This window comes from Pezoporus flaviventris, unplaced genomic scaffold (assembly GCF_033815535.1).
Source record: "Pezoporus flaviventris isolate CSIRO_AGI_PZ_B2104156 unplaced genomic scaffold, CSIRO_AGI_Pfla_v1 ptg000150l, whole genome shotgun sequence".
NCBI lineage: Eukaryota > Metazoa > Chordata > Aves > Psittaciformes > Psittacidae > Pezoporus > Pezoporus flaviventris.
In genome coordinates, this window is record NW_026892698.1 from 287,755 (window position 1) to 315,177 (window position 27,423).

At 39.1% G+C, this 27,423-nt stretch overlaps 1 protein-coding gene across 35 annotated transcripts in view; it reads right to left on the reverse strand.

Annotated features, from left to right (window-relative positions):
• PTPRD (protein tyrosine phosphatase receptor type D) overlaps positions 1 to 27,423 on the reverse strand; it is a 601,423-nt gene that overhangs the window by 282,320 nt on the left and 291,680 nt on the right. For all 35 annotated transcript variants that reach the window (XM_061479480.1, XM_061479517.1, XM_061479518.1 and 32 more), the window contains one exon: positions 7,842 to 8,005. In XM_061479480.1, the coding sequence (XP_061335464.1) occupies positions 7,842 to 7,926 (85 nt within the window). In that variant the 5' untranslated portion in view covers positions 7,927 to 8,005. The remainder of the gene's footprint in view (positions 1 to 7,841; positions 8,006 to 27,423) is intronic.

The window sequence follows — 27,423 nt, forward strand, 5'->3', positions numbered from 1 at the left end:
TTGCACCACTCCCCCCCCCCCCCCAAAAAAAAGCATTTAAAAAATATGTGTATTATTAGAACTTTTAAAATATTAAATAATAAAAAAACACTCAAGTAACTACTCTGAATAAATATAACTTTAGCCAGACACTATATAAGACAGAAAGATCATATATAATTTGGGGGGGAGGGTCCTTAAAGACAGGGTAGAAACAAACATGAACAGGGATCTTCCTATATAGTTCCAGATTTTTATAATTTGCTAAAAAATAACCCATACTGGAATTTCCTGCCAGTTCTGATGACGGAATATTAGTTACCCACAGAGCTTTATCTGCCAGTGGTCATTACTGATGTTGCAGGGAATTGCACACAGGAAGATAGTTACTCGTACTGAAGTTTCTTCAGAAACACTTTCTGTTAACAGTTGACATTAGTCTAAATAATGTAGTTTTGTCCAAATCAGGCCATTAAAATATAGCTCCCTTACTTACATTTCTTGATGTTTGGAAAAACTGGAGACTCTCAATTTCCTGACTCTGGTTTTACATGCTCAAGAAAATCAAGATGTATGACTTTCATACTTGGGAAAACTTCAATGCCCCTACACTCAGCCACAGGATATGTTGTCAGGGCTTAAAGGATAGCCACTCAGCTCTGTTCAGTGCTCTGCTTTTGGGAAGCAGGGACGTGAATCAACAACAGCTGTGGAACAGGCATGGAAATAATCTTCAGTGTTGCAGAGATAAATTTACAAAAATGTCCAGGGAAACCATTCTGAAGTTGTTCTTCAGTTTACTCTAGTTCAAAGCCTTGGTAAACTATAATTCTGAATCTACACTTTTTAAAATACAGATCTTTTGTTCATATTAAATTTTGAGATGTTTTGTTATGGGCAAATATAGAGATAATCCAAACACCTGAAAAAACATGTGCATTGGAAAACTATATTCCTCAAGCAGCTCTCAATTTTGTTTTAAAACTTAGTAATTTAAAGCAAGCTAAACAGATATAGCTGTAACTATAGCTACTCTTGGAATTAAATCATTCAGATTTGTTTTAATGTAAAGACTTGAAAAATAAGGGTTGCATAAATCCTGGCTTATGCAGACATCCATATTAACTGTAGTTTCTGTGACGAAGTCAGTATGTTTGGAATGACCACATAGTGTTTTGACTTCCCCTGATTCTCCATCTGAACTATCATATATATTTCAGAGCCTTCACTTTGCTGCAGAGCAAAATGACTACATCTAGAATATTTTGGCATAACTAGCTGTCCCACCAGGACTAAAACTTTTGAGAACTGATGGGTGATAAACTTGATATATTTTAATATATTTAACAAGCGCAATATAAAATTACTGTTGCAATACTATATACCCATTTTCATAAAATCAAGGAAAATGTCCTTAATTTGAACTGTAGAGAACATATAAAAATTCCTTAAAAAAAAGAATATAGAACAAAATTGAAAGCTCGTTTTTTTTTTCCCTCCCATACTAAAACTCTCCTGCATATGTCAACATTATTAAAAGAAACAGCAAGGCAATCAAAGGGCTGTATTTTACACAAAAAATGGATGTTATCAATACTAAAATATTAAGATGGGTGATATTGAAAAATTCCCAATAAAGAACAGAATTTATCTTTGGAATTTACAGTTCTTGCTGCTGCCCATAGCTGAAAGCAATAACTGAAATAGTCTCTTTAAAGATGTCGGAGTTTACATCCATTATGACAGAAAATTGCCCTAGTTACCAAAGGCATACATACAAAAAAGTAAATAGTTTCCATGTTGGGCTTTCCTACATATGGTGTTTATGAAGATATTCTGGAATTCTATGTATGCCCAGTTGCAAGACTCACTATAAGATAATTACTTTCTGTAAGATAATTACTTTGGAAGATCTACTTAAATTAGTTTAGTGTTGCAGGCAAGTACTCAGAAACAAAAATTTCAATGTGGACTGCATGAATGTGTTTCAGCTTGTTGAAGAACATAAAAAAATTGAAGGGGAAGAACGTGATTAGCAGGGAGAAAAAACAGTGTTCTTTACAAAACAAAATGAAGAAACCAAATTTAAAAAAAAAAAAAAAAAAAAGGAAAAATAGCCACCTTATGTTTGATTTCACTAATACTAAACTACTGTTGTTAAACCCTATTTAAACAAGAATTTGTCTCAATGACCTCAATGTTAAAAGTAATCACTGTCTGTTGGCACTAAGTTTTAGCCCTTCCTCACTGTGGTCTAGAGAAAACCATGAAGACTTTTCTGGCAGACAGCACGATGATAACTGACACATATGCATCAGGAGCCAGAGGGCGAACTAAGCATTATTCTTGTTCAAACAATTGTGAATGGGGAAGCAATATATATCAGTTATGGTTAGTATTTCTGCTTGCCTTTCTTAATCAGCTGCATCCACTTCTACTGAATGAAGTAAGAATTGTGGCTTCTCTTCCAAAACAGCGTATCAAAAGAAGCACTAAAAGAATATTGTCAGAGCAGGAGCTATGTAACCAAGTATGAAATAAAAGAATTAAACAGACAAAACTACAGAAATGCAGCAGGGAATTTGGAAAAGCTAGTGACCAGGACTTTCTCATGGTGGAGAATGAACAGGATGTGTGCTCTGAGAATCTATTTGATTACTAAAAAGTTGGATGCAGAATATCTGCAGAAAATTACCTGATTTTATTAGTATAAATTCTACTTTTAAATTTCAAAAACCAGCTTACAAGGAACAACCAGGAAGAACCATTTTAAAAGCATTTTGTATTTTATATATTTCTTTGAGCTCAGTGATTAACTTGACACCTTATCATTAAAGAGTTGTAATAGTTTACTGTCTTCTAGAATTCGAAAACAATCTGTTACTTCAAGAGTCTCATGGCCAACTGTGATACTACTAATTTTTCAGCAGATGTAAAAGAATTGCCTTAACACTGTTGTAATCTACACCGTTGTGAATAAGGCAGCCAGTGATAAAAACTGAACCAGTAACTGATCTTCTACAGACAAGAATAGTGGTAAGCAAACATCTTCTTTCACAGTGAATTTTGCAATATCCTTTTCAGTGCACACAGAAACTACAACGACCAAACATAAACTGAGGCAAGTAAAAGAAAAAAAAAAATCATATTCACTGAGATTTTTCACTTCTTATATTTAAAAGTAACACTTCATTTTACTAAAAGAGAAAAGAGCAAGGGTAATTTTGCCACCTTTCGATTTTGTTTACTTTGCTCCATCAAACATAAGCTTAGTTTCACGACTAACAGTAGGAATGAAATCTTGGTCACACACATAAGGGGTATGATGAACTCGTCCATTCCACCAGGGAATGATTTTTTTGTCGTTTCGATCCTGTATCCCTTTTGAGAGGTGGCCATGGGACAGTTTATCAGCCCATGCCAACACATTTCAGTCTGGGGTTCTTTCACAGTCATGGGGAAAAACAAAGTTGTCTTATTACCTCCCTCAGCTGTAAGGGTAGTATGTAAAGAGAAAAGAAGTACTAAGGACTACCATTGGGAACATCTTCAAATGCACGAAGTGGGCTTGCTGCTGGGATCCCATTCACAGGGATTTCACAGTGAGACTGAAAAGTATGAATTCCTTACCATTTGCAATTACTCTGCAAAGAATACAAAGCAGTAGTAATGTCAGAATATATCTCCTCTTCAGTGGTAACTTTGTGCTAGCAACAAAAAATGATTAAAAAAAAAAAAAGGAAAGCATAGTCTTTCCATAGTTACAGAGGGGAGGAAAAAAAAAAAAAAAGAAAAGGGAAAAAAAAGGACAAAACTTTTTTCCCCGTTGTCTCACCTTCTTTGTCCTCTCCACACTAAAGGAAATAACAGTCCTGGCAACCGCTTATGAGAAGTAGTTCAGTAACAACCCTGGACAACAGCAGGGTCTGAGACCCTTTGACAAAGAGCTATACAAGTTGTGCGAGAGTGGAGGACAGACCAACTCTGGCACAGCAGGAACTTCTCTTGAAGTCCTCAAAAATTCCAGGAGAAAAGCTAACCATGCAAGAATACACATCTTTCTGTGTGTCTGCACTCAGAAGGTTCGCTTATCCTGTGTGATTTTTGACCCCATAAAATAACTGTCTGTGGAAATTTACCGTATCTTCAAAACAAAGCACAGTGTATAAGAGCAAAATATTATTATGACTCACAAAGAGATCCTCTTTTAGACTGGTAAAACAAAAAACATTTATTTAGAGCTCACAGCATTAATGCAATATTATGTGGAGCCATATAAATACATATATGGCACACAGTTCATTCAGTGTAATGTATATCTTTTGTATAGACAAGTGTTTATGCAACTTTAAACCCTATGCATTTTAATCGGTTGTACAATCAAAATCTCTCTTTAATCTCATAGTTTAAGAGATAGAAAAATACAGTTTACTTTTTTCAGTACTATATTGCAAAAGGAATGATAGCATCAAATCTGACTACAATACAGGAGACATTGCACTGACATCTTGCGATTCACAAGTCTCTTCAGTTTGTGTGAGGTGTACCACAAACATTTAGCTGAAAATAAAACCAAGGAAGTGCAAGTGAACAAAAAATTGCATTAGATTTTTCTCTCCCCTATTAAATCCAGTTCTTTCTATAAATCCTTGGAAAGAACAGGAACGCAGGAAAGGATGTATGAAGCTGAAAAATCAGTTTCAGTTGTAAAGTTCACCTTGTAAGAAAGGATTATGTTAGTTTATACAAAACTGTGGAAATTCATACAATTTCTCAGTCACACCTTTTATTAGTAATAAGCAGAAAATAAAGGTAACGCCAAGCCTTTTCTCATAAAATCAGAGCTAGCCAGATTAGATAAAGCCTGACTATTTAAAGCGATAGTTTCATATTCAGCTGGTACATGTAAGAGTTCACTCCCTTCCTGCATTTCATAGCACCACTACCCACAAGGCAAAAGCTCTTTACAGCACAACAATGGTAAAGACCAACAGAAATGGAGCTTTGAAAATTCTAAAGAAGTTCATAGTTTTTTAAAATGATCATGTGAAAAACTGCACTTCTGTCTAGTTCAGCTCTCTCCTTAAGAAAATACATAAACAGTAAAACCAGTGACACCTAGTCTATCACTTCTTAGCATTTTATTCTGTATTCTGGAATGCCTTAATAGAAACTCTCATCTAAAATCTTGGCTAGTACATAGAAGAAATGAGTTTGTCTGAAGGCATTTTATTTTTTTTAAACAAAAAAATAGTTAATAAAATTATTATTCCATTATACCTGAGTTCAAAAATTCTAGCAGTACTTCTCTAGTTTTTGTCAACTCAATCTTTCCAAAGTTTTTTTAATCTTCCTATATTTTTGTAAGTATTTTTAAATTATTATTTTCTTTATCCTATTGGCTAATAACAAGACGCAGTAGATACTAAGTAATAACCATATGTCATACTGCAACATTATAAATCCCACCAAGAAGATAATATAACATATCTTTGTTTGGCTACACGCTATTCCTGTAACTGTGCATAGTAATACCTAAAAACTACAACGACAAATGCACAAAATCCTAAAGGATTAGTTTATGAGAGAAGGAACAGCACGAAACTCAGCTGATTTGTGCATTTGTGAGAGATGATCAGTAGTATTTGAAGGGCAGTGTTTCCAACTTATATTAACAGCACTCCTGATATATTAACTATTAATATAACCACGCAAAACTATTAACAATCACTTGACAGTATGGTATAAATCAGTGTCTAAAAGAAACAGGAAAAAAAATAGTAATTAATCTGTTGTTATGAAGAGACCTTTTCATTGCTCTCCAGTGAGGTGACTTGAGTCTACTAGTCCTGAAGCTTACTAGTCCTGTAACGAATATGATTATAAAGAACCTAATAAGTAGTGTGAAAACACTACTTATCCACTATTAACATATTTTTCTTTCCTTTTTCTTAGTTTCTTTTAAAACTGCATCTTGCTGTCCAGGTTGGTTTCACTGAGCGTAACCCCCACAAAAAGATGACCTTTGTGCATCTTACAACCTTTATTCTGCATGTGACACTCCACAAAGTCTAGCAACACTATGAAGTCCACCTAGCCCTAGCCACCAACAGCTAATAGCTGATTTCTGATTTGTTTCATGTTATCTGAAATAAAAAAAAAAACAGCTATAAGTTGACTACAGCAATTTAAAAACTGTACTGGGACACCAGCCAATTTTGAAGTAATCATCTCCATACTAAGCTTCAAAAAAAACTACCCTCCTTCCCCACAGAGAAGAATGATGAAAGAGGAGACTTTCTGTTTAATGTAACATGATTACAGAAATTTTATCTTTCTCTTATGAGGATTCTGGGGTTTGACTATCTTTTTTACAAATTGATACCTGACCGAGGTTACCAAAACCAAAAAATCATTCCCTACTCACCCACAGGACGTTGGACATTCCATTATCAAAATCCAAAAAGGTATACCAGAGTCTAAAAAACTATGTTTCCTAAATATAGTATTTACTCTTAAAACATGTGGAATACTACAACTGCAGAAACATCCAACATATGGGCCCACTTCCCAATTAATTATTTGCTGGCTAAAGTGTTAAAATGTCTTTGGCTTCACCTTAGACACAATCATCCCAGCTGGTCATTATCTATCTGGAAAGGGGCCAGAGAATCACGGCTGTCAGTACTCAACAAACATGTAGGTTTTGTATTTATTCTTTTTTTTTAATTTACTTCTCCTTCTTAGAGCTATAGTGAAAAGAAAAAAGTCTTACTACACATGGAAGTGGAAAGATTTGGTATGTCTTTTATCACTGTAATTTAGTATACCTGGAGTGCAGGTGGTATGTGGAGCAGTAAGAAATTCTTCAATATCATTTACTGAGAACTGATTTATCCAACCTCACTGACACTGTTTTTATTCTTGTACATTCCTATCACTTCAAATATTCCTTCATTTTGCACAGATGTGTGAAAAACCACAGAAGTCTTCTATAGAAGTCAGAGCTAGAACAAAGTTATTGATTGGTGATGCATCTGCACAGAGGATTTAACAGGAAAATACCCCTCAGTCAAGTGAATGTTAACAGCTTATAGCAGAAGCCAGCTTGTAGTAAACTTCAAGTCAACAGGTAGAAATTAAATGACTTTTCTCTTTTGAAAAGTACTTCTGCAAGAAGCCACAGGACAGCTGGGAAAAGGAACACATGTAAACAAGGCAGACCTAATGATTTCCTAATCAAAAAAAAGATATTATCTTCCCATTAATAGGTAAACTAATTGACTAGAATCCAAGTTTTCCTTCAGTACAAGTGAACACAGGTGCCTTTCCTCACTCAGTTGTCACACATTTAGGCATTCCAGTAAGTTGTCAGTTCTGCCTGGTTTGTTTGGATACTGTACTCTGCAACAGCTGTCGGAAATAATACATTAGAACAGCTGTTATAGCAGTTGCAAAGGGTATGGAATTTTAATTAGACTGGATATTAACTGGGGTGGTGTCTTTTTTTTTTCTTCACACCAGATTTAAGAAATAAATATTCAAGGAATGACAGATGTCTTTAATGGATTTGACCAATGTCTGGTAATCAAGGTTGGTCTTTGTTTTGACTACATAATTTTGTGGTAATGTTCTCCACTATCTGAGTAGGAACCATTAAGAAAAGGAACACTAAGAAGAAAATAGCAAAGTAGTTGCGTAAATAATTCTTTTCAAATATTAGCCATGATTTAGATGGGACCTCACAGTGTTTTAAGAATTACTCAAAAGAAAAATCATTTTGAGACCCTTAGTAACCAGCAGCTGAAAACAAAACTGTTCATCGTGTCCAATACCCAAGCACAAATGAATAAGAAGCTTACTTTCTGCATCAGCATAGAGTAGCAAGCACAGGAGCACCACCACTGGCCTGACTACGTGCATCATCCAACAGCTTGGCACCAGCATGCTTTGGCAGCCTTGTTCTCACTGGCTTAAAAGCTACTGCAAGTCTGTCCAGTCTGAAATTTCAGATGATTTTCAGAGCCTGTGGAACAGATAAGAAAAAGAGAAAAATAGAGTTAGCAAGAAAAGGGCAGAGATTTTCTGTTGTTTTGTTTATTTCTTTGTTTTTTTCCACATATTCACAATTGAGGCAAAATAATTTTAAAAGACAAAAGGGTAAGGGGAAAGAAAAGAAAACAGAATTTATATCAGGCTAGTGGCATATACCAGAAGATTCAGGGTACAGTATATCAACTGTATTTTTTCAACATGTTTCACAGTACTCCTTTTCTACAATAATCAAGCATCTGTCACACCCTGGATCTTTTTTTGTATTCAACAGCACCTTCCAAATCACAGGAACTCTCATTGTTAATGAAGTTGATTACATCACTAGAATACTCATGTTGCAGAAGGGAATCAAAGTGGATGTAATTTCCAGAATAAGAAGTCTACTGGGAACTGATGAATAACACAACAAAATTTGCCTTATAAGGTGTTCTTAAAGCTAGACATCAGCTGCTAGCATATTGCACACATTGTCCAAATTTAACATACCTGAGAAGTAACAGAAATAAAGTAATATAAAAATTTTTTGCCTCTCACAGGAAATACTGGAGATATGCCCGAATAGCCTGATGTTGTAACTAAAATAACACTGAAATGTAATTTTACTTTTCTAACGGTCTGCAACATATAAAACAATTTGATATTATCTTTTTCAATACCACAAGAGTGTTTTCCATGCAGTGAAGATAAAAACCAAAAGGGCAAATTAAAAAATATACTAATTACCATTCCACTAGATAGATCTTACAGATTTGTGGGTGGTATAAAGAGCCCATTTTACAGTACAGTGCAATGCTCCAAGAATCTACTCAATGAAGAAAAGACAAGAGCAGCTGGTAGAAATCTATAGCTGTTATGAATCTCTTTTGTAAAACTATCTTTTGAATCAGCTACTGTCATCAAAAAATACAAACCTAAGAAATCTTCACAGGCAAAGTGCTGAAGGCACCAGCTCCCCACTTTCATCACTACCACCTTCATGTCAGCATTTCAAATGACAGCAAAGTGTACAAGAAATCAGTCCCCTTGGACTCAATTTGTGTCTGTACAAGGGTATCAGAGCCAACTACTACTTAATGATTCCAATGCTATTACCAAGATGGAGTTGTATGAAATGTATTTTCAAGGAAGAGGTGATTTTGATTTTGCTTCTTCTAAACTGTAGGAGTTATAAGGGATCCCTGAACTATTTCCAAAGGTTCACTTGTGGACAAAACTTTACCTTTTATTGGCAATCACACACATGGCAGAAATGTGATGGGTAAGATTTGTATCTGAACCATAAACTGATACCTTCAGAAGGGGAGAAAGTGGAGAGGAAACAACACTGATAATTAATAAGGGGAACAGAGGAGAGGAAAAAAAAAAGGTGACCATGAAGGTGCTTGTTTTACAAAACTGTTTTTAAGGGAGCACTTGAAATTATTCACACCTTCCAAACACTTCCACAAAAATATTAAATGTGGCATCTAACAGAGAAAGTATTACTATATACTTGGGGAAAAAAGGGGAATTTTAAAAAATCGCATGATCCTGATGCATGAACATGCATTTATCCTCTACAAACTGTCCGCAAATGAAGGGATGGCTCCCAAAGCCCACCAAAGAAATGGCAGAGAAGAAAAATGAGCTCTTCTCTATTTTTATTAAAAACCCCATTCCGGTCTCTCACTCTAATGCATACACAAGCAGTTAGCAATACCGCACTTATTATCTGCTTTGAAGGTGATACTCATTATCACTCAGATCATAAAAAACAAAGTTCTCAGTACTTTTTTTTTTTCCTGCTTCTGAGTGTCATGGTTTTAGCTAACCTAATTAAGCACACTAAGGTTTCCAGGAGACCCTTTGCTTGTTGTTTTCTCTCTTCACCTGCTTATGGCTCCATAGCCATCTTCTAGTATTTTAGGTCAAGTAAACAGAAGTACTTGAATAAAGACAGCAGATGGGTCCTTCTCCATTCAGGTGACTTAAAGATACACTGCTAGTGGAGGCATGCAGATGATGGGCTGGTAACATGATAGAGAAGAAAGCCAAGAGACAATCACAGTTCTCTACAAAAGTCTGCCTCAGCTTTACCTACAAAAAACTTCTACCAATGACTCCGTTAGTGTACCAACCTTGAGACTGATAACCACCTGGTATGTAGAGCTCTATCTGGCTTATTTGTGAGAACTAACATGGAGATGCGATTTTCCACAAGGACCAAATGAAATTATCATCCAAGTATTAACTTCCAAATCAAGCAACCTTCATAATGTTAATCTAATGCATTAGTCATGCTTAAATTGACTAGTTTCTTCCCTTTTGCATTTCCTCTTGATGATGATTTGTTACATCTGGAGTGTGGTGCCAGAGACAGTGAAAAAACATGTCATTTGCAGCACCAGGATATACTACACTCTTCCCCGAAGGGCAGACATCTGTACCACAGAATGAATCTAGAGTAAGATACTTTTGTAGCAGTCCCTGTTAAGCCAGTGAAGAAAGACGGGCTTCCCCTTGGGAGGAAACTGATCACAACAGACACAGAGATCAAGTTATAAAAAAAACAAACAAACAAAAAAAAAACACCTCTCTTTGTGAGGCTTTAATAAGAGATGGTTTTAAGTACTATGTAACTGCTGTATTAAATAATTAGGAATTACTCTTACAATATCTCGAAAAGAGCTACCTGTGAATAATCTCTCACACAAAAAATATTTGTTTTCTTCCCCTGACAAGCAATTTGTGAAAAAAAGTGGAAACCAAAGGGCTGAACTATCTTGAAGGTCTTTTATAATCTAAATTATTCTATTCCATGATACCTATCTTTAGCACATACATAAGTCAGATGATAGATTTCCCCTGGTTAGTGGTATCCATCACTACTAGATATAATAGATCATAATAGATATATTAATTATAACATAATAGATATAACATCAGTAGAAGTGGAGATGTCCAGCTCCCCAAAGTGTTCAATGCAGAGACACAAAAGAATTCTCCACAGCTGAGGCATGGCAGATGACAGCACCTGGGAAGGGCGTATGTACCAATTATTTTGAAAAGGATCAACTTGGTGAATGAAACATTTGAACACTGAACTACTTCCATTCAGTCTGTTTACTTTAGTACCAAAATTAATCTTTTAGGCACTAACACAGTACTTGGGAGAAGACAGCCCCTGCTTCAAGGCTTAAAGTTATAGAAAATCTTGCTCAGAGGCAAATCTTAGAACCAATTAAAGAAAAAAAAAAAAGATAACGAAATACCAATTTACCAATTTTATTTATCTGCTTGCTTTTAGATGCCTGCCTGTGCACGTAAATGGTTGATAACGCAGAAATTTAGCTCACCAGGGAAGAGCTCTCATAAGAGACTTGAATACAAACAAAAAAGAAGTCATAGCAGATGCAGGTAGCTACATAGAAAAAGTAACTTACAAAGTTCTGGAATACAGGAATGTGAAGATATGAGAGCTCATCTGTACTATTACAAAAGCAGTATTTCTAGTTCAACTTTTCTTAACTTTTAAATTGCTCAGAGATAGGATTTTAGTTCATAGCCATCTCTGGTCTGTCACAAGGACTTCTGGGAAAACAAACAGATAAACCATACATTTAAAAAAAAAAAAAAAAACAACATCGTCTCACCAAGAAAAAGTGGCAGGTGAAGATTGAAACAGAAGATTGTGTTGACATTCTGTTTCTACACTTCATTAATCACACCCACAATCCTAAATTACACCCATTCCCTAGCCACAGACTTCTAATGCAAGATTTGTAATACATACACAAGTTAAGAGATGGAAAAAAGAAATCCGAAATGTTACTAGAACCAAGTCAAGGAAGAATTGCCAATATTTCACATCTTTGAGTATCAACCAAGATCTCTCCTTGAAGAAGAAAATAAACAGATTTCTTAGACAAATTTTGGCTGCAAAACCTGACAGCTGAATCATTACTACGAAAAACAGGGAATAAAAAATGCATGAAATTAATTCTCAGAAGTTGCTTCACCAATATCAATTCAAAAATACCTCTGGGTAAAACAATGTATTTTAAAATTAATTCAACATATTTTCCAAAGCAAAGATGGAAACTGACAGAAGTTTTACATTTAGCTTGCTCTTTTACTGATTAAACATAAGTTTTCAGAGTTGACCTGCTGTAGAACTTCCATCCTTCATTCCATTTTTATTCTTAGAAAAGCCAAAATGCAAACATATGATTAAGGAAAATTTTAAAGACAGATGTGTGGAGTGTTCCAAATCTTAGTCTTATCACTCCCTGGATAACAACACACTTTAATGCTCCTCTGTCATTCCTGAGTTTATTACAGTTATTCCAACACGAGTGAGCAACCACCATGGAACAGCAGATTTCTAATCTCAAGCAGGCCTTTGAACTACATCACTATAAAACCACCACTGAGTTACAGTCCCTGGTGGAATTTGCTTACATTAAACAACTTAATACATTCAATCTGATTCTACTTTGTCATTCATTACTTGGACTTTCAGCAAGAATTTTTCTGTTACCATGAAAAACAGAAAATGGATTTTCAGTAACTGAAGACATAAAGGAAATAGACAAACAAAATTCATTTAGTGAATAAATCAATGACAGTGAAGTACATTAAAAAAAAATCACAGGGTTGTTTTTCTCATGCAGAATGTTGTTAAAAAGTTCATCTTTTTTTATTTACAGAAATACTGATGTTCACACATAATCTTAAACCAGATGCAGAAATATCTGCCTACCCTGATCTTTATTTAGCTTCACTCACATTCTCAATTATGAACTAAAGTACCAATTTTTTAAGTTGCTACGTATCTCAACGCATAAAAACTCCTGCCATGTTAATCACTTTTGCAGTTTGTTAGAACTTATCTTGGTGCAAAACCAATTCACTAGAGCACTCTGTTTTTAAACTTGTGCCTCCCAAACAACTGATAGAGAAAAAAGTATTGTGCTGGTAATGGCTGCACTGCTAAGGCGAAAATAGTCTTGCTGGAGGAGAAAAGCATATGGTGCTATCTGTCAACGCATATTAAAGCAATACATCGTTGAGAATCTATATGAAGAATTTAAACCATGTTACAAAGCCACAGGTGACAGGCTAAGCAGACAAATGAAACATCTACTAAGACTGACTTCTTGCCTGAAAAACACAAACTCTGCCAATAACCCTGTCTTGACTCCTGTCACTCAAGAACCCTCTAAATCACTTAGCTATAGTTACTGCGAAATAGTCCAGGTATTCCAAACTGGGAAGGCAAGCAGACGGCCCGCAAGGAGGCAGGGGGAGAGGTAGGAAAGGCAGGGAAGGGAAGGCAGGGAGGCAGGCAGGAAGGAACGAATGAAAACAAGAAAAAAAGCAGCAGCTAAAGGAAAGGACCTAAAATAAATACCTTGGCTAATCCATGTTATTATAGTCTTTCTCCAACCACAAAAGATAAATCCATAATAAGGTCTGTAGAGTATCTGGTTTTCTGCATTTAGAAAAGGTAAACACTAGCCTAAAAAACAACAAATCTAAATTTTATCAACAGGACTGCACTTGGCACTGGTGAGGCCGCACCTCAAATACCTCATCCAGTTTTGGGGGCTTCACTGTCCAAGGAGCAAGGAAGCTAGAAAAGGGTCAAGAGAACATAGTTCTCATGAGGAAAGGCTGAGGGTACTGGGGTTGTTTAGCATGGAGAAAAGGATGTTCAGGGGAGACCTTATCACTCTCTGTAACTACCTGAAAGGACATTGCAGTGAGGTGGGCGCCAGGCTCCCAAGAAACAAGCCATAGGACAAGAGGAAATAGCCAGAAGTTGCACCACGGGAGGTTCAAATTGGATATTAGGAGAAATGTCTTTACTGAAAATGTTGTCAAGCATTTGAACAGGCTGCTCAGGGAACAGTGGAGTCACTGTCCCTGGAGGTGTTTAAAAGATGCATAGATGTGGTACTTAAGGACATGGTTTAGTGGCGGACTTGGCAGTGCTAGGTTTACAATTGGACTTGATGATCTTAAGGACCTTTTTTCACTTAAATAGTTCTATGCGTCTATGAATTATTTACCTCCAAAGCCTGGTTTAAGAACAATGCAATTACTATTTTTATGTAAAAATATTTGAAGACAGATTTTTGCCTTTGTCTTTTAACTCAAGACAGAGAAATAAATTTTACTCAATTATTTGCCCTAAACAGTTTGTTAAAGTCTTATTTTCCTGACTACTGCATTACTTTCACAACTCTGGAATTCTGCGGCTATTAACTTTTAGGATAGGGTACACCTATGAGCATGTGAGCCACATACCAAAATATTGACAGAGCCATTGGGCCATATACCACATACTCATCAGCCACTCCCAGGAAATGGGGCTCCAAAACCAACTTTCCCACATATGCTCCCAACAGTCCTGAAGAAAAGCACCAAGACTAAAGACAACAGCTAGACTGCACAAAGAGTAGCTGAATTCCGGTACCACAGTTACTGTCAGAATCAAGATCTTTAGTGGTCTGATTCACCTCAGAGCCAGGTATTTGGACAACTTAGCAACTAAGTATGATCACAGTAGCACAGTATCACAGTATGCTAGAGATTGGAAGGGACCTCGAAAGATCATCTAGCCCAATCCCCCTGCCAGAGCAGGAACACCTAGATAATGTCACACAGGAATGTGCCCAGGCAGGTTTTGAATGTCTCCAGGGAAGGAGAATCCACAACCCCCCTGGGCAGCCTGTTCCAGTGTTCCCTCACCCTCATTGAGAAGATGTTTCTTCTCAAGTTTAAGTGGAACCTCTTGTGTTCCAGTTTGTACCCATTACCCCTTGTCCTATCATTGTTTGCCACTGAGTAGAGCCTGGCTCCATCCTCGTGACACTCCCCCTTTATATATTTATATACACTAATAAGGTTACCCCTCAGTCTCCTCTTCTCTAAACTATAGAGACCCAGCTCCCTCAGTCTTTCCTCATAAGGGAGATGCTCCACTCCCTTAATCATCTTAGTTGCCCTGCGCTGCACTCTCTCCAGCAGCTCCCTGTCCTTCTTGAACTGAGGGGCGCAGAACTGGACACAATATTCCAGATGCTGTCCCACCAGGGCAGAGTAGAGGGGAAGGAGGACCTCTCTCAATCTACTAACCACCCCCCTTCTAATACACCCCAGGATGCCATTGGCCTGCCTGGCCACAAGGGCACAGTGTTGGCTCATGGTCATCCTGTTGTCCACTAGGACCCCCAGGTCCCTCTCCCCTACACTGCTCTCTAACAGGTCGTTCCTCAACCTATACTGGAACCTGGGGTTGTTCCTGCCCAGATGCAGGACTCTACACTTTCCCTTGTCATATTTCATCAAGTTATTCCCTGCCCAACTCTCCAGCCTGTCCAGGTCTCGCTGGATGGCAGCACAGCCTTCTGGCGTGTCAGCCACTCCTCCCAGCTTAGTGGCATCAGCAAACTTGCTGATAGTGCACTCAATTCCCTCATCTAAATCGTTGATTAATATATTGAATAATACTGGTCCTAGTACTGACCCTTGAGGCACTCCACTAGTTACAGGCCTCCAACTAGACTCTGCCCCATAGACTACAACTCTCTGGCTTCTCTCCTTCAGCCAGTTCACAGTCCACCTCACTACCTGATCCAGACTTCCTCAATTTAGCTGTGAGGATGCTGTGGGAGACTGTGTCAAATACTTTGCTGAAGTCAAGGTAGACCACATCCACAGCCATCATCCATCCACCATGTTATTTCCTCATAAAAGGCTAAGAGATTGGTCAAGCATGATTTCCCCTTGGTGAAGCCATGTTGACTGCCCCTCATAACAATCTTATCCTTGATATGCCTTAAGATGGCACCAAGAATAAGGTGTTCCATCACTTTCCCAGGGATGGAGGTGAGGCTGACCGGTCTATAGTTACCCGGGTCCTCCTTCTTGCCCTTTCTGAAGACTGGAGTGACATTTGCTTTCCTCCAGTCCTCAGGCACCTCTCCCGTTTCCCAAGACTTGGTAAAGAGTGTCTAGCAATGACTTCCACCAGTTCCCTCAGCACCCGCGGGTGCATCCCATCTGGACCCATGGATTGATGGATGTCCAGATTGCTCAACTGGTCTCTAACCCATTCCTCATCGACTAAGGCAAACCGCTCCGTTGACCTGACTTCATCTAAGGTCTCAGGGGTACAGGGCTCTTCAGGACTGCCTGCAGCAGAGTAGACAGCGACAAAGAAGGCATTCAGTATCTCTGCCATCTCTGTATCTTCTGTCACCAGGGCACCCATCCCGTTCATCAGTGGGCCTACATTGCCTCTGGTGTTAGTTTTGTCTGCCATGTATTTGAAAAAGCTCTTTTTGCTGTCCTTGACCCTTCTCGCCAGGTTTAATTCTAAGGAGGCCTTAGTCATCCTAGCTGCCTTCCTACATCCTCTAGCAGCAGCCTTATATTCCTCCCAAGTGGCCAGCCCCTCCTTCCATGACCTGTAAACTCTCCTCTTCCACTTGAGCATACCCAGCAATTCCCTATTTAGCCACGCAGGTCTCTTGGCCCTCTTCCTTGACTTCCTATGTGTCGGGATGCTCCGATCTTGAGCTCGGAAAAAGCAATCCTTGAATGCCAGCCAACTATCTTGGGCCCCTTTACCTTCAAACAGCCTTGCCCATGGGATTTCCCCTAGCAATTGCTTGAAAAGGCCAAAGTTTGCCCTGCTAAAGTCCAGGGTTGAAATTCTACTTGCTACTCTACTAGTCCTTCCACACAAGGTCCTGAATTCCACCATCTCGTGGTCGCTGCAACCAAGGCAGCCCTCAACCCTTACTGCTTCAACCAGATCCTCCTTGTTAGTGAGGATGAGATCCAGCAGCGCTCCTCTCCTGGTCGGCTCATCCACCATTTGCAGGAGGAAGTTATCATCCATACACTGGAGGAACCTCCTGGACTGTGGCTGGGTTGCCGAGTGGTCCTTCCAGCAAACATCAGGGAAGTTAAAATCCCCCACGACAACCACAGCCTGTGACTGTGAGGCCGCTCTCAGCTGCCTGTAGAAGGCCTCGTCAACTTCCTCACCCTGATCTGGTGGTCTGTAACAGACACCCACAACAGTATCACCCCTGCCAGCCTGTCCCTTAATTCTCACCCACAGACTCTCAACTCGCTCGTCATCCGTCCCTGGACAGAACTCGGTGGATTGTAGTTGCTCCCGCACATAAAGAGCAACCCCACCACCCCGCCTGGCTGGCCTGTCTTTCCTGAAAAGGACATAACCCTCCATGACTATATTCCAGTCATGTGAGCTGTCCCACCACGTCTCTGTAATTGCCACCAGATCATAGTCTCCTGACTTAACACAGGTTTCTAACATTGGTGTACAGACATTCCAGGGAGCGAGCTGAGCACACCGATTTCACCCTAGGATTATAGGAAGCATCCCAGTCTTCATCAGTTCTGGAGTGCTGCCCCACTGGGGCAAGCCCAGCTACAACCCCATCCCCCTTCGAATCTAGTTTAAAGCTCTCCAAATGAGCCCTGCTAATTCATGCCCCAGCATCCTTTTCCCTCTGTGAGTATAACTTTCCCACTTGTCATCGTCCAGACTGGTGCCCTATAAAACCAGCTGTTATCAAAGAATCCAAAGCCCTGCCTGTAGCACCAGTCTCGAAGCCAATTGTTCATGAACTGAATCTTCCCATTCCTTCCCACATCAGTGGAAGATGGAAGGAGTGAGGAGAAGATCACTCGAGCCCCAGACTCTTTCACCGTCCGCCCCAAGGCCCTGTAGTCTTTCTTCATCCCCCTCAGACTGCAGGAAGCAGCTTCCCCCTCACCTGTCTGGAAGATCAGCAGTGGGTCGTAGTCTGTTGGGTGCACCAGTATGGGGAGCTCCCTGGTGATATCCCTGATCAGGGCTCCAGGCAGACTACACACTTCCCTATAATGAGGGTCAACTCTGCATATCGGGCCCTTTGTTCCTCTCAGAAGGGAATCCCCTACTACAATGACCCTTCTTTCTTTCTTATCAGAGGCAGTCTTGAGGTGCAAATTCGACCCCCTTTTCCTATGTGGCCTTGTGGGCTGGCCTTGCCCCACATTCTCACCTACCTCTCCTTCAAGATCCAGGGCCTGGAACCTACTACAGAGGGACACCTGGGGAAGCAGGGCAGGAAGGGGGGAGGGTTTCCCACGATGCCGAACTAGAACTCACTTCCAAAGCTCGTAGTCTTTTTGATCCCCTACCTCTGCACAGCAGCTACAGGGCAGTGGCTGTCTCGGGCCACCCCCCTCTGTGTGAGAAGGCAGGGGGTCCTTCCCCTTTTGGGGGGTATCTCACTGGAACTGTTCCGACTGGCACGCCAGGGAGTTACTCCACCAGTCGATCTCCCTCATACTGATCCTACAGTTCTACTGCTATGCACATGACGTGGGCTTGCTGGCACTGCTTATACCCAAAAAGCCACCTCTTTTTCAGAAGAATTTAGTGTCTTCTGTGTCTTTTCAGCATAGAAATTGACAAACATTCAGGCTGGACCTCACCTTTGGGATCAGGCACATACTGGGTATAAAATAAAGCTAGAAAAGTACTTGCAAGTCTGGAACTAAGAGGTCAAATCTGGCTTCAACATTGAATGGCATCTTTTTGCTATTATATTAATCTGCAGTTTCTTCCTTTTTGGCTTTTCTTTTTTCCTTTTCACTTTATGGCTTTGTTTCAATACTATCCAATATACTTGTTGCCTAATCAGATTTAAGCATGACTGACTTACAGTGAATCTGCAGTACACACAGGACAGTAATCCAGCTGTACCTAGTTTAGACTGACTGCACTTTATTATAACATTGCTGATGGCAATACAATCACATTAGAGGAAGAGAAGGAGAGCTGAAATGGTTATTTTTCAGAAGGAGTTGGCATTATAAAGTTATTTGATAATAAAGTACAAAAACTTCCTGAAGCAATAAAAGCACTATGCATTTCTCATGCATAGATAGGCATAACAGCACAGAGCTGTCCACATTTCCTCTTTTGGAAAAAAGAAGATGAGAACTACAAAATACCTTTGAACCACACAGTACTTTTTATTACACTCAAAGAGAAAGGAAAAGTAATGCTACGAACTCTAGAAAAGAGTGGAAAGTCAACAGAAGCCTTCATATATTCTGTTGCTGGAAGTTTCTTTATTAAGGAAAGTACCACTAAGAATTCATCTAGATACTGTAATGTTAACAAGTCATAATCATAGAATCATAGAATCACAGAATCATAGAATACTTTGGGTTGGAAATGACCTTAAGATCATCTACTTCCAACCACCCTGCCATGGGTTGGGACACCTCACACTAAACCATGACACCCAAGGCTCCATCCAGCCTGACCTTGAACACTGACAGGGATGGCGCATTCACAACCTCCCTGGGCAAACCATTCCAGTGCCTCATCACCCTTACAGTAAAGAACTTCCTCCTTATATCCAATCTAAACTTCCCCGGTTTAAGTTTTAACCCATTACCCCTTGTCCTGTCACTGCAGACCCTGATGAAGAGTCCCTCTCCAGAATCCTTTTAGGCCCCTTTCCAATACTGGAAGGCTGTTGGGACATCTCCACGCAGCCGTCTCTTCTCCAGGCTGAACAGCCCCGACTTTCTCAGCCTATCTTCATACAGGAGTTGCTCCAGTCCCCTGATCATCCTCATGGCCCTCCTCTGGACTTTTTCCAACAACTCCATGCCCCTTTCATGTTGAGGACACCATAACTGTACATAATACTCCAAGTGAGCTGTCAAATGTTATCAGCAATAATGTTAAATGTCATAATGTTGTGATGTTAAAAGTCAGTCTGGGTACCAAATAAAAGCATCATATCATCAGCAGGACCGACAGCATGGCTCAAAATCTATTTTGTTTTGCAGACCAGATTAAAAACTATAGCTTTACCTGTAATTAGTACAAATGAGTAGCTTAGAATGGCCACTCCAAGTGGCACTTCAGGTGCTTCATAGAATCTATACCTCAACCCCATTCAAAAGGCAAGTGAGAAAGCAGAAAGGTTATATATCTTGAATTTGATTTGGTGGAAGCAAACTGAGAACACAAACAGATTTCAATTGTAAAACCTATTACTGTTTTAACAATCTAACAATCGGAGATTGTGCAAAGCATTAATCAGTACACATGCAGTCATTTCTCATTTTTGAGGTTAATATTTTCCCTGTGCTTTGAAATGATGCAGCTTCTACATGAACAGATTTCATTCAAGTTGTTCTGTCCAGGCAACTTGGCACTCAAATATCTTAGCTAAAAGAATGTTATAATAAAAAGAAGTCTCTGTTAGACCTGCAGTTCACATCTTACAACTGTTGCAGACTGCTATAACAGACTAAAATGCATTAGGTACATTCCACATAGTCTCCACTGGTTTTATGTCCTTCCCAGAAAACATTTCAGCAAGTACTTTTCAAATCCAAGTACTGCAATAGCTTCCCAAGCACTTATCTTTTTTGGGCTGATATTAAAGAAAAACTGTGTCTTTACTCTCTTCCAAACATGCTAGCCTCAGCAACAAGACAATAATTTCAAAGAATCATACATCATAGACTGATTTTGGCTGGACGAGACATTAAAGATCATCTGGTTCCAAACCCCCTGCCATGGGCAGGGACGCCTTCCTTCAGATGAGGTTGCTTAAAGCCTGATAAAACATGGATAATTTCTAACATAACTATCAATTGCACATTGACATTGTGTAATCTTCAGCTTCTTTTGCAGTCTCATTTGGTCAGTTCTTGGTGAGAAAGTGAGAATATGTGCTACATTTTTTCAGCTCTTTTCATGTGCTACATATTTTCAGCTATTTTTCAGCTCTTTTCAGTATGAGAAAGAATATATCTGAAGCTGTACTGTATGCACCTATGGAAATCTTGTAACATAGATAAAAGTAGCAAATTGTCCCATGGGCAGGGTATGCATGTTCACAATATTATACAGGTGGTGCCATATTTAGCAACAATTGTTTTCCTCTCCATTTCACCCTGCTAAAGAACTTCATACATACTGTTGCCTTACAAACATATTCAATCACCTCTCACTAGTTATTAACATGACACAGTTTCTGAAACAGCCGATCTCTTTAACCTTCCTTCTTAAATTTGCAAGATAAAGAAAAAAAATAGTACAAAAGATTAAATTGGTGAAATAACCAAACTGCAAGCACCATTGACAGTCTTCTAAATGAAAAGTCAAAAGCATAAGAAAGAAATTGGACTGAAAATAGGACACAAACGGAAGGTCACTATCCTAATTACGTCTGTCACATTTTATAAAAAATACGCAGCTGAGAAAACACAAAAGATGATGTTTTAGATTAGAGCTATCATTCAGAGTTTCATAGATTTTCACAATCTGAGAATCGGGAGGAATAAAAATATACACATATAAGACAATGCAATGCATTTAATGACCAGCAAAGCACAACACCTGGAGAGCAAGACACACACAGTTACAAAAAGGACAGATTGGCAAAGTTCTAATTTGTATCAAAAGGCACAAGAGACAACCTGTATGCCTTTCAGACACATGCCTCATATGCAGAGAGTTCCAGAAATTTTGCTTTTCCCTCTGCTTTCTCCTTTTCCATTTCTAGCTGAAAAGTAGAAGTTTGTAAACATACCGCTATGACATTCAAACTCAAGAAAGAGCCCAGCCTTCAACTACACACTTCCTTCTATTTAGACAGAACTAATGAAATATTAAGAGTTCATGTAGGTAGCTACCAGAAAACATTTTAGACTTCTACTCTGGTGCTTTCTACCAGGTAACAAAGTACAAAATACCCTACGCTGTCATGATACCCATGACTAACTTTTTGCACTCACGGGTACAAACCACCCATGCTGTAATTCCTGTCCCCAGAACTGGTGTCTCCATCAGAATTCTGGGGGGGGTTAACCACAGGTCAGTTTACATGGCACCATGCCTGCTGGCAGCAGACGGAATAAGCCTGTCCCAAAGAGGGAAAAGGATCCTAGCTCATTTGTTAGCAGGGCTCAGAGAGGACTTTAAAGCACATTTCAAGGCAACAGGGAAAAAAAAACAGGTTGGCTAGAAATGAGCCAGGGGGTAGCATGCCACTTTTCAAGGCCAGATCCAAAGGGCAACTATGCTAAGATCCACAGCATGGGCAACAAAGAGGAAGAGCTGGAAACCATTTTGGAACAGGAAAACAGTAACACAGTCACCATCAAAGAAACGTGGAGGGACAATTCACATGATTGGAGTTCTGCAGATAGACTCTTCAGAAGGTATAGGCAAGGAAAAAGAGGTGGTGTGGTATGTCAGGGAACATCCCTGTATGCATCAACTACCTGGAACTTAATGTCATGAGTGAGAAGCCTGAATGCTTGCGGGTAAAGACCGGGGGGAGGCCAACCAAGGTGATAACCTGGTAGGGGTCTGTTACAGACCCCACAGCCAGGATGAAGCTACCGATGAAGTGTTCTTCAAACAACTAGGACAAGTTTCAGGATCTCTTGCCCTTGTTGGGGGACTTCAATCTACCAGATGTCTGCTGGAAGCACAGAACAGCAGAGAAGAAGCAATCCAGGAGGTTCTTGGAAGTGTGGAAGATAACTTCCTAACACAGATGGTTAGTGAGCCAACTAGGGGAGATGCCTGGCTAGGTCTGCTGGTCGCAAAAAGAGAAGGACTGGTGGGTGGTGTGATGGTTGAAGGCCATCGCAGCAATCACAAAATGATTGTATTTTCAGTCCTTGAAGAAGTCGGGAAGAAGGTCAGCTGTTTAGCATGCTGGTTGGCAGAATTCCTTGGGCAACATTACCGAAGGACACAGAGTCCAAGGAGGCTGGACATTCTTCAAGAATTAAATCCTTAAGGTGCAGACACAGGCAGTCCCCATGAGTCAACAGTCAAACCAGTGGGGAAGAAACCAATGTGGCTGAAAAGGGAGATATTGCTGGAACTCAGGAGAAATGAGAGAATTTGTCACCTGTGGAAGAAGGGACTGTCACCTCATGAAAAGTACAAGTATGTTGTTAGGTTATGTACAGAAAAAGTTAGAAAGGTGAAGGCACAGACAGAACTAAATATGCCACTGCCATAAAAGATAGTAAGTACTTTTACAAATATATTAGCAATAAAAGGAGGGCCAAGTAGAACCTCCATCTTCTACCAGATACCAGGGGAAACCTAGTGACTGAGGATGAGGAAAAGGTCGAGGTACTTAATGCTGCCTTTGCCTCAGTCTTTAATAGTGACACCATCCATGCTCAGGGTGCTCAGTCCATAAACTGGATGATGGAGGTGGGGAGCTGACTGACATCCTCATAATCCAGAAGGAAATGGTTAGTGATCTGCTCCACTTGGACATACACAAGTCTATGGGGCCGGATGGGTTACGTCCTAAAGCTGAAGGCACTGGCAGAGGAGCTTGCTAAGCCACTCTCCATCATTAATCAGCAGTCCTGGTCTGGTGGGCAGGCCCCAGAAGATGGGAGGTCGGCCAATGCGAGACCTCTCTACAAAAAAGGGCAGGATGTGGACATTGTCTGATGGGACCTTAGTAAAGTATTCAACACTGTCTCCCATAGCATTCTCCTGGAGACACTGGCTGCTCATGGCCTGGATAGGTGTATTTTTCACTGGGTAAAAAGCTGGCCAACCCTAAAGACTGGTGGTAAACAGTGTCACATCTAGTTGGTTTTCCTCAGGGCTTCACTTTGGGGCCAATCTTGTTTCATATCTTTACAGATTATCTGGATGAGGGGATTGAGTGCACCCTCAGTAGATTTGCAGAAAACACCAAGTTGGCTGGATGTGTTGATATGCTGGAGGATAGGAAGCCTCTGCAGAGGGATCTAGACAGGCTGGATAGATAGGCTGTGGCCATTAAAATGTTTCAAAACTTTCAAAGACTCATCTTACATCAGTTCTCTCACTACAACATGAAATTATATTATTTATAATACTTGAAGGAAATGTTCTGTATAATTTTATGGGATTTTTTGTATTAGCACCATCGGCTTTCATGTTACTACAACAGTGGTTCCAAACACAGGGAGATAGAAGTTACTGCGCTCTCTTCAGAAAGATACCACCCACATGACAGAGGTACCCTCTCAAATTCCACTTGAATTATTGTCTCAACAGCCACAATGTTGCAGCTGATAGTCTTCTGAGGAAATCCCAAAGCTGTGCACAACACGCTATGGAAGAGGACTATAAACGGCAGTGGTTACTCAGGACTCAAAACATTCCTGCTGGAACGTTAGCACTGTCCTACAGACATAAAATCTCAACAGAAAATTTTAGAGGGAGCTGCAAAAAATTGTATTTTAGAAATTATTAAAAAAACAAAAACAAAAACAAAACAAACAACAATCTTGACAGTTCCTCTTTTTGCTTCCTTTACCCAATCATTTGTTTTACCTAAAAAACCTGCCTAGATGCAGGAAAGCTTATTCACTGAATTTTAAATGAATGCATTCTGCTTATTTATACTGATGACAAAGTATTTTCTCAACATATCTAAAGCCTAGAAGATGAGCCTAAAGCTCTGCATGGAACACTGTAACACACTCGTGGGAGTTTCACCTTTCACAGAAGAAATGCTTGAGCAACTAATCGTAACCCACAGAAGTTTTGGTAGCATTTCTATTATAACTGTTACATCTCTGGACATGTGTGCTGTCCCAGGAGTATTGTTCTAGATTGATGAGCATCTTTATAATGAAATGCTCAATTACAGCTTTGAAATAGGTAATCATAAAGGAAGTATGTATTTTCTACTTAGGGATTTTGTTTTGATTTTTTTTCTTTTAATTATCAGTGCATGAAAGGCAGTTGTAGAAGTTCTGACGGCACTGTTGTCTCTTTGGAAAGAAACTATGTTTTGTTGTTCTCACTGCGCATAAGCTAAATTGAATTGCTAGTTATGACTGGTATGGGAGTTTTATTTTCAACTGTCAGGGTGTGCAGCCAGCTGTAACCAATTTTTCAATATTCTGAAAAGCCTCATTTGAATTATAAAGTCACAAATGACTTAGGGACCTTGTCAGTCAACAGAAAACCCTTTCACAACTTTCCAACTGCACTTCTTCACTGTAAAAAAAAAAAAAAAAAGAAGTGTAGAGAAAGCTATATAATATGGATTTTCTGCGTAACTTCAGCAGCATATGTAAACACAGAAAAAAAATTCTGGGGGCATGTCTAAGTTTGGGCTAATGTTCCAAACTCTCTTATGTATATTATTATGTTTTGAAGAGAGATGCATCATCTTAATGTTGTTAAGACCGATTTCTGCCAAGAAAAGCCACTCATTTTTCCTGAAGGTTAACAGCAACTGAGGGTGTGGGGAAAGTGGTTTTAATTTCAAGGGTCAGAAGTCAGAAGAAAAAACTATAAATACTTCCTTTCCTTTGTACTCTGCATGCTGTAGCTCACCATCAATTTTAAGAGGTTTTCTACTGAAAAAACTTATTCAGCTGTTGGGATGATGTGTTAGTTCGTATCACTTTGTCACCTCAGGTCCTAGAAAATACACTAGTACCAGAAGAATTATGTATTTATTTATTATTTATTTTTAAATTAGTATAACAGGAACATTTGGATTAAGTAAAAAAAAAAATAAGGATACATTCCAAGATATCTCTAACCCTTGATATCCAGAACCAGAATTGCTCGGCCCTAATTTCTGCCATCTAATAGATCCAGCACTGCTGCCAGCACAAGATTAAACATACCTGTATAAAACAATACATGCAGGTCACATGTTGAAAGACAAGGAGAAGAAAAAAGTAGATACACTTTGTCTTAAACATAATTTTAAACCCAAAAAGGCAATCCTGTTCATCTACAGGTACCTGTAGATGACTCCACCTTGCTTTTTGATGTCTACAGTGTGCATATTGTTTCTTTACCACATACTAGAAATTTTCTTCACACAAGTAATTTTCTAGTTGTTAGTACTGTGGAACCCAGGACTACATCTATAAATCATGTGACTTTTACATCTTCATTTTTTAAAGACTGGACCCAAAAAGGAAACATTTGTTTCAAACATCGCTTCTATTAGAAATTGCTGGTATACAGTATTATGACCCACATTCTGAGTTCTTTAAATACTCTTTCAACCACTTCAACTATCAGAGTTTCAATGTCCTTCAACTGCTTTATTATAAAAGTAGAGTTAACAAAAAATCCGCTGACACACTGTCCTGACTCCTCTTTTTGTTTTCCCTTAGATGGTCTTTTAACTACATACTCATTGCTGTCGTCCTCAGTAGCTCCCACCTTTTGCTCACAGCAACACCCAAGAGGCCTTAAACACTGAAATCCTTTGGCAATTAGGCATATTTAAAAATGTATTATAGAAAAGAGGGAATGAAGGATTGTGAAATTACATTGGCAGTAATGTCTACATTCGACAGCAAAATACCAGCATACAGAACAGGCATGCAACTTTTCTGTAGTGATATCTAACTGCACACACACATAATAGTGTCTACTCCTTTGCCGTCACTTTGCACTTAATCAGTGGAAATGATGTGAATTACAGCTTATTAATGGATCTGCAATGAAACAAATCATGAGCAAACACTATGTGCATCAATACACTCCAGAAAAGCAATTATTTCCTGACTCAGTATCAGGCATAATATTGGACCCTAATCCTAACTGAATCTTAAGATACCCAATATTCCAGTTACTTACAGCAAAGTCAGTAATCGTCAAAAGACACCATAATATTTAAGTAGCTGAGGTAAATGACTGATCTCTCCAGTGCCTCACAGGAGAGTCCTCTCGATGAGTAGTGTTTGCAGCTCTTCAAATTAAAAAGACCACCACTTTTAAGCAGACAAATGCATAGGGACATGCTGTGAAATACTAAAACACTACAGTCAAGTAGTGACTTTGAAAATGCATGTGTGAAAGAATTCTTATTTTCCCACCTGAAACAACTCTCATGTCCACTTTGCAGTAGTATGTCAGTCTTCACCATATCTATGCAGAACACATCTACACTGCAAGAAGCAGGAATTAATCAACTGACTACAAGTCAGCTTTTTGACAACAGAACCTATTTGACTGATTCATACTTTTTTTCTTTTTTTTTCCCTGACATTCTTGCAGACCTTTTAATATGAATAAATAAATAAATAAATAAATATATCCATTAGCAAGACTTTCTCCTGTCGTGGTGCAGACAAATAAATTCTATCAGTTCTTCTAATCAACTGGGAACTTAAAAGGCAACTTTATCTTTTCCCTAAGGTAACTTCAGCATGTCTCTTTTGAGCCAAACACTAACTCAGAATTTTTATTAATGCTTAGAGTATGTATGGGGTGAGGCTCCATACATATCGATACAATATTTACTTATAGAGAGATACATAAGGATATGTAGA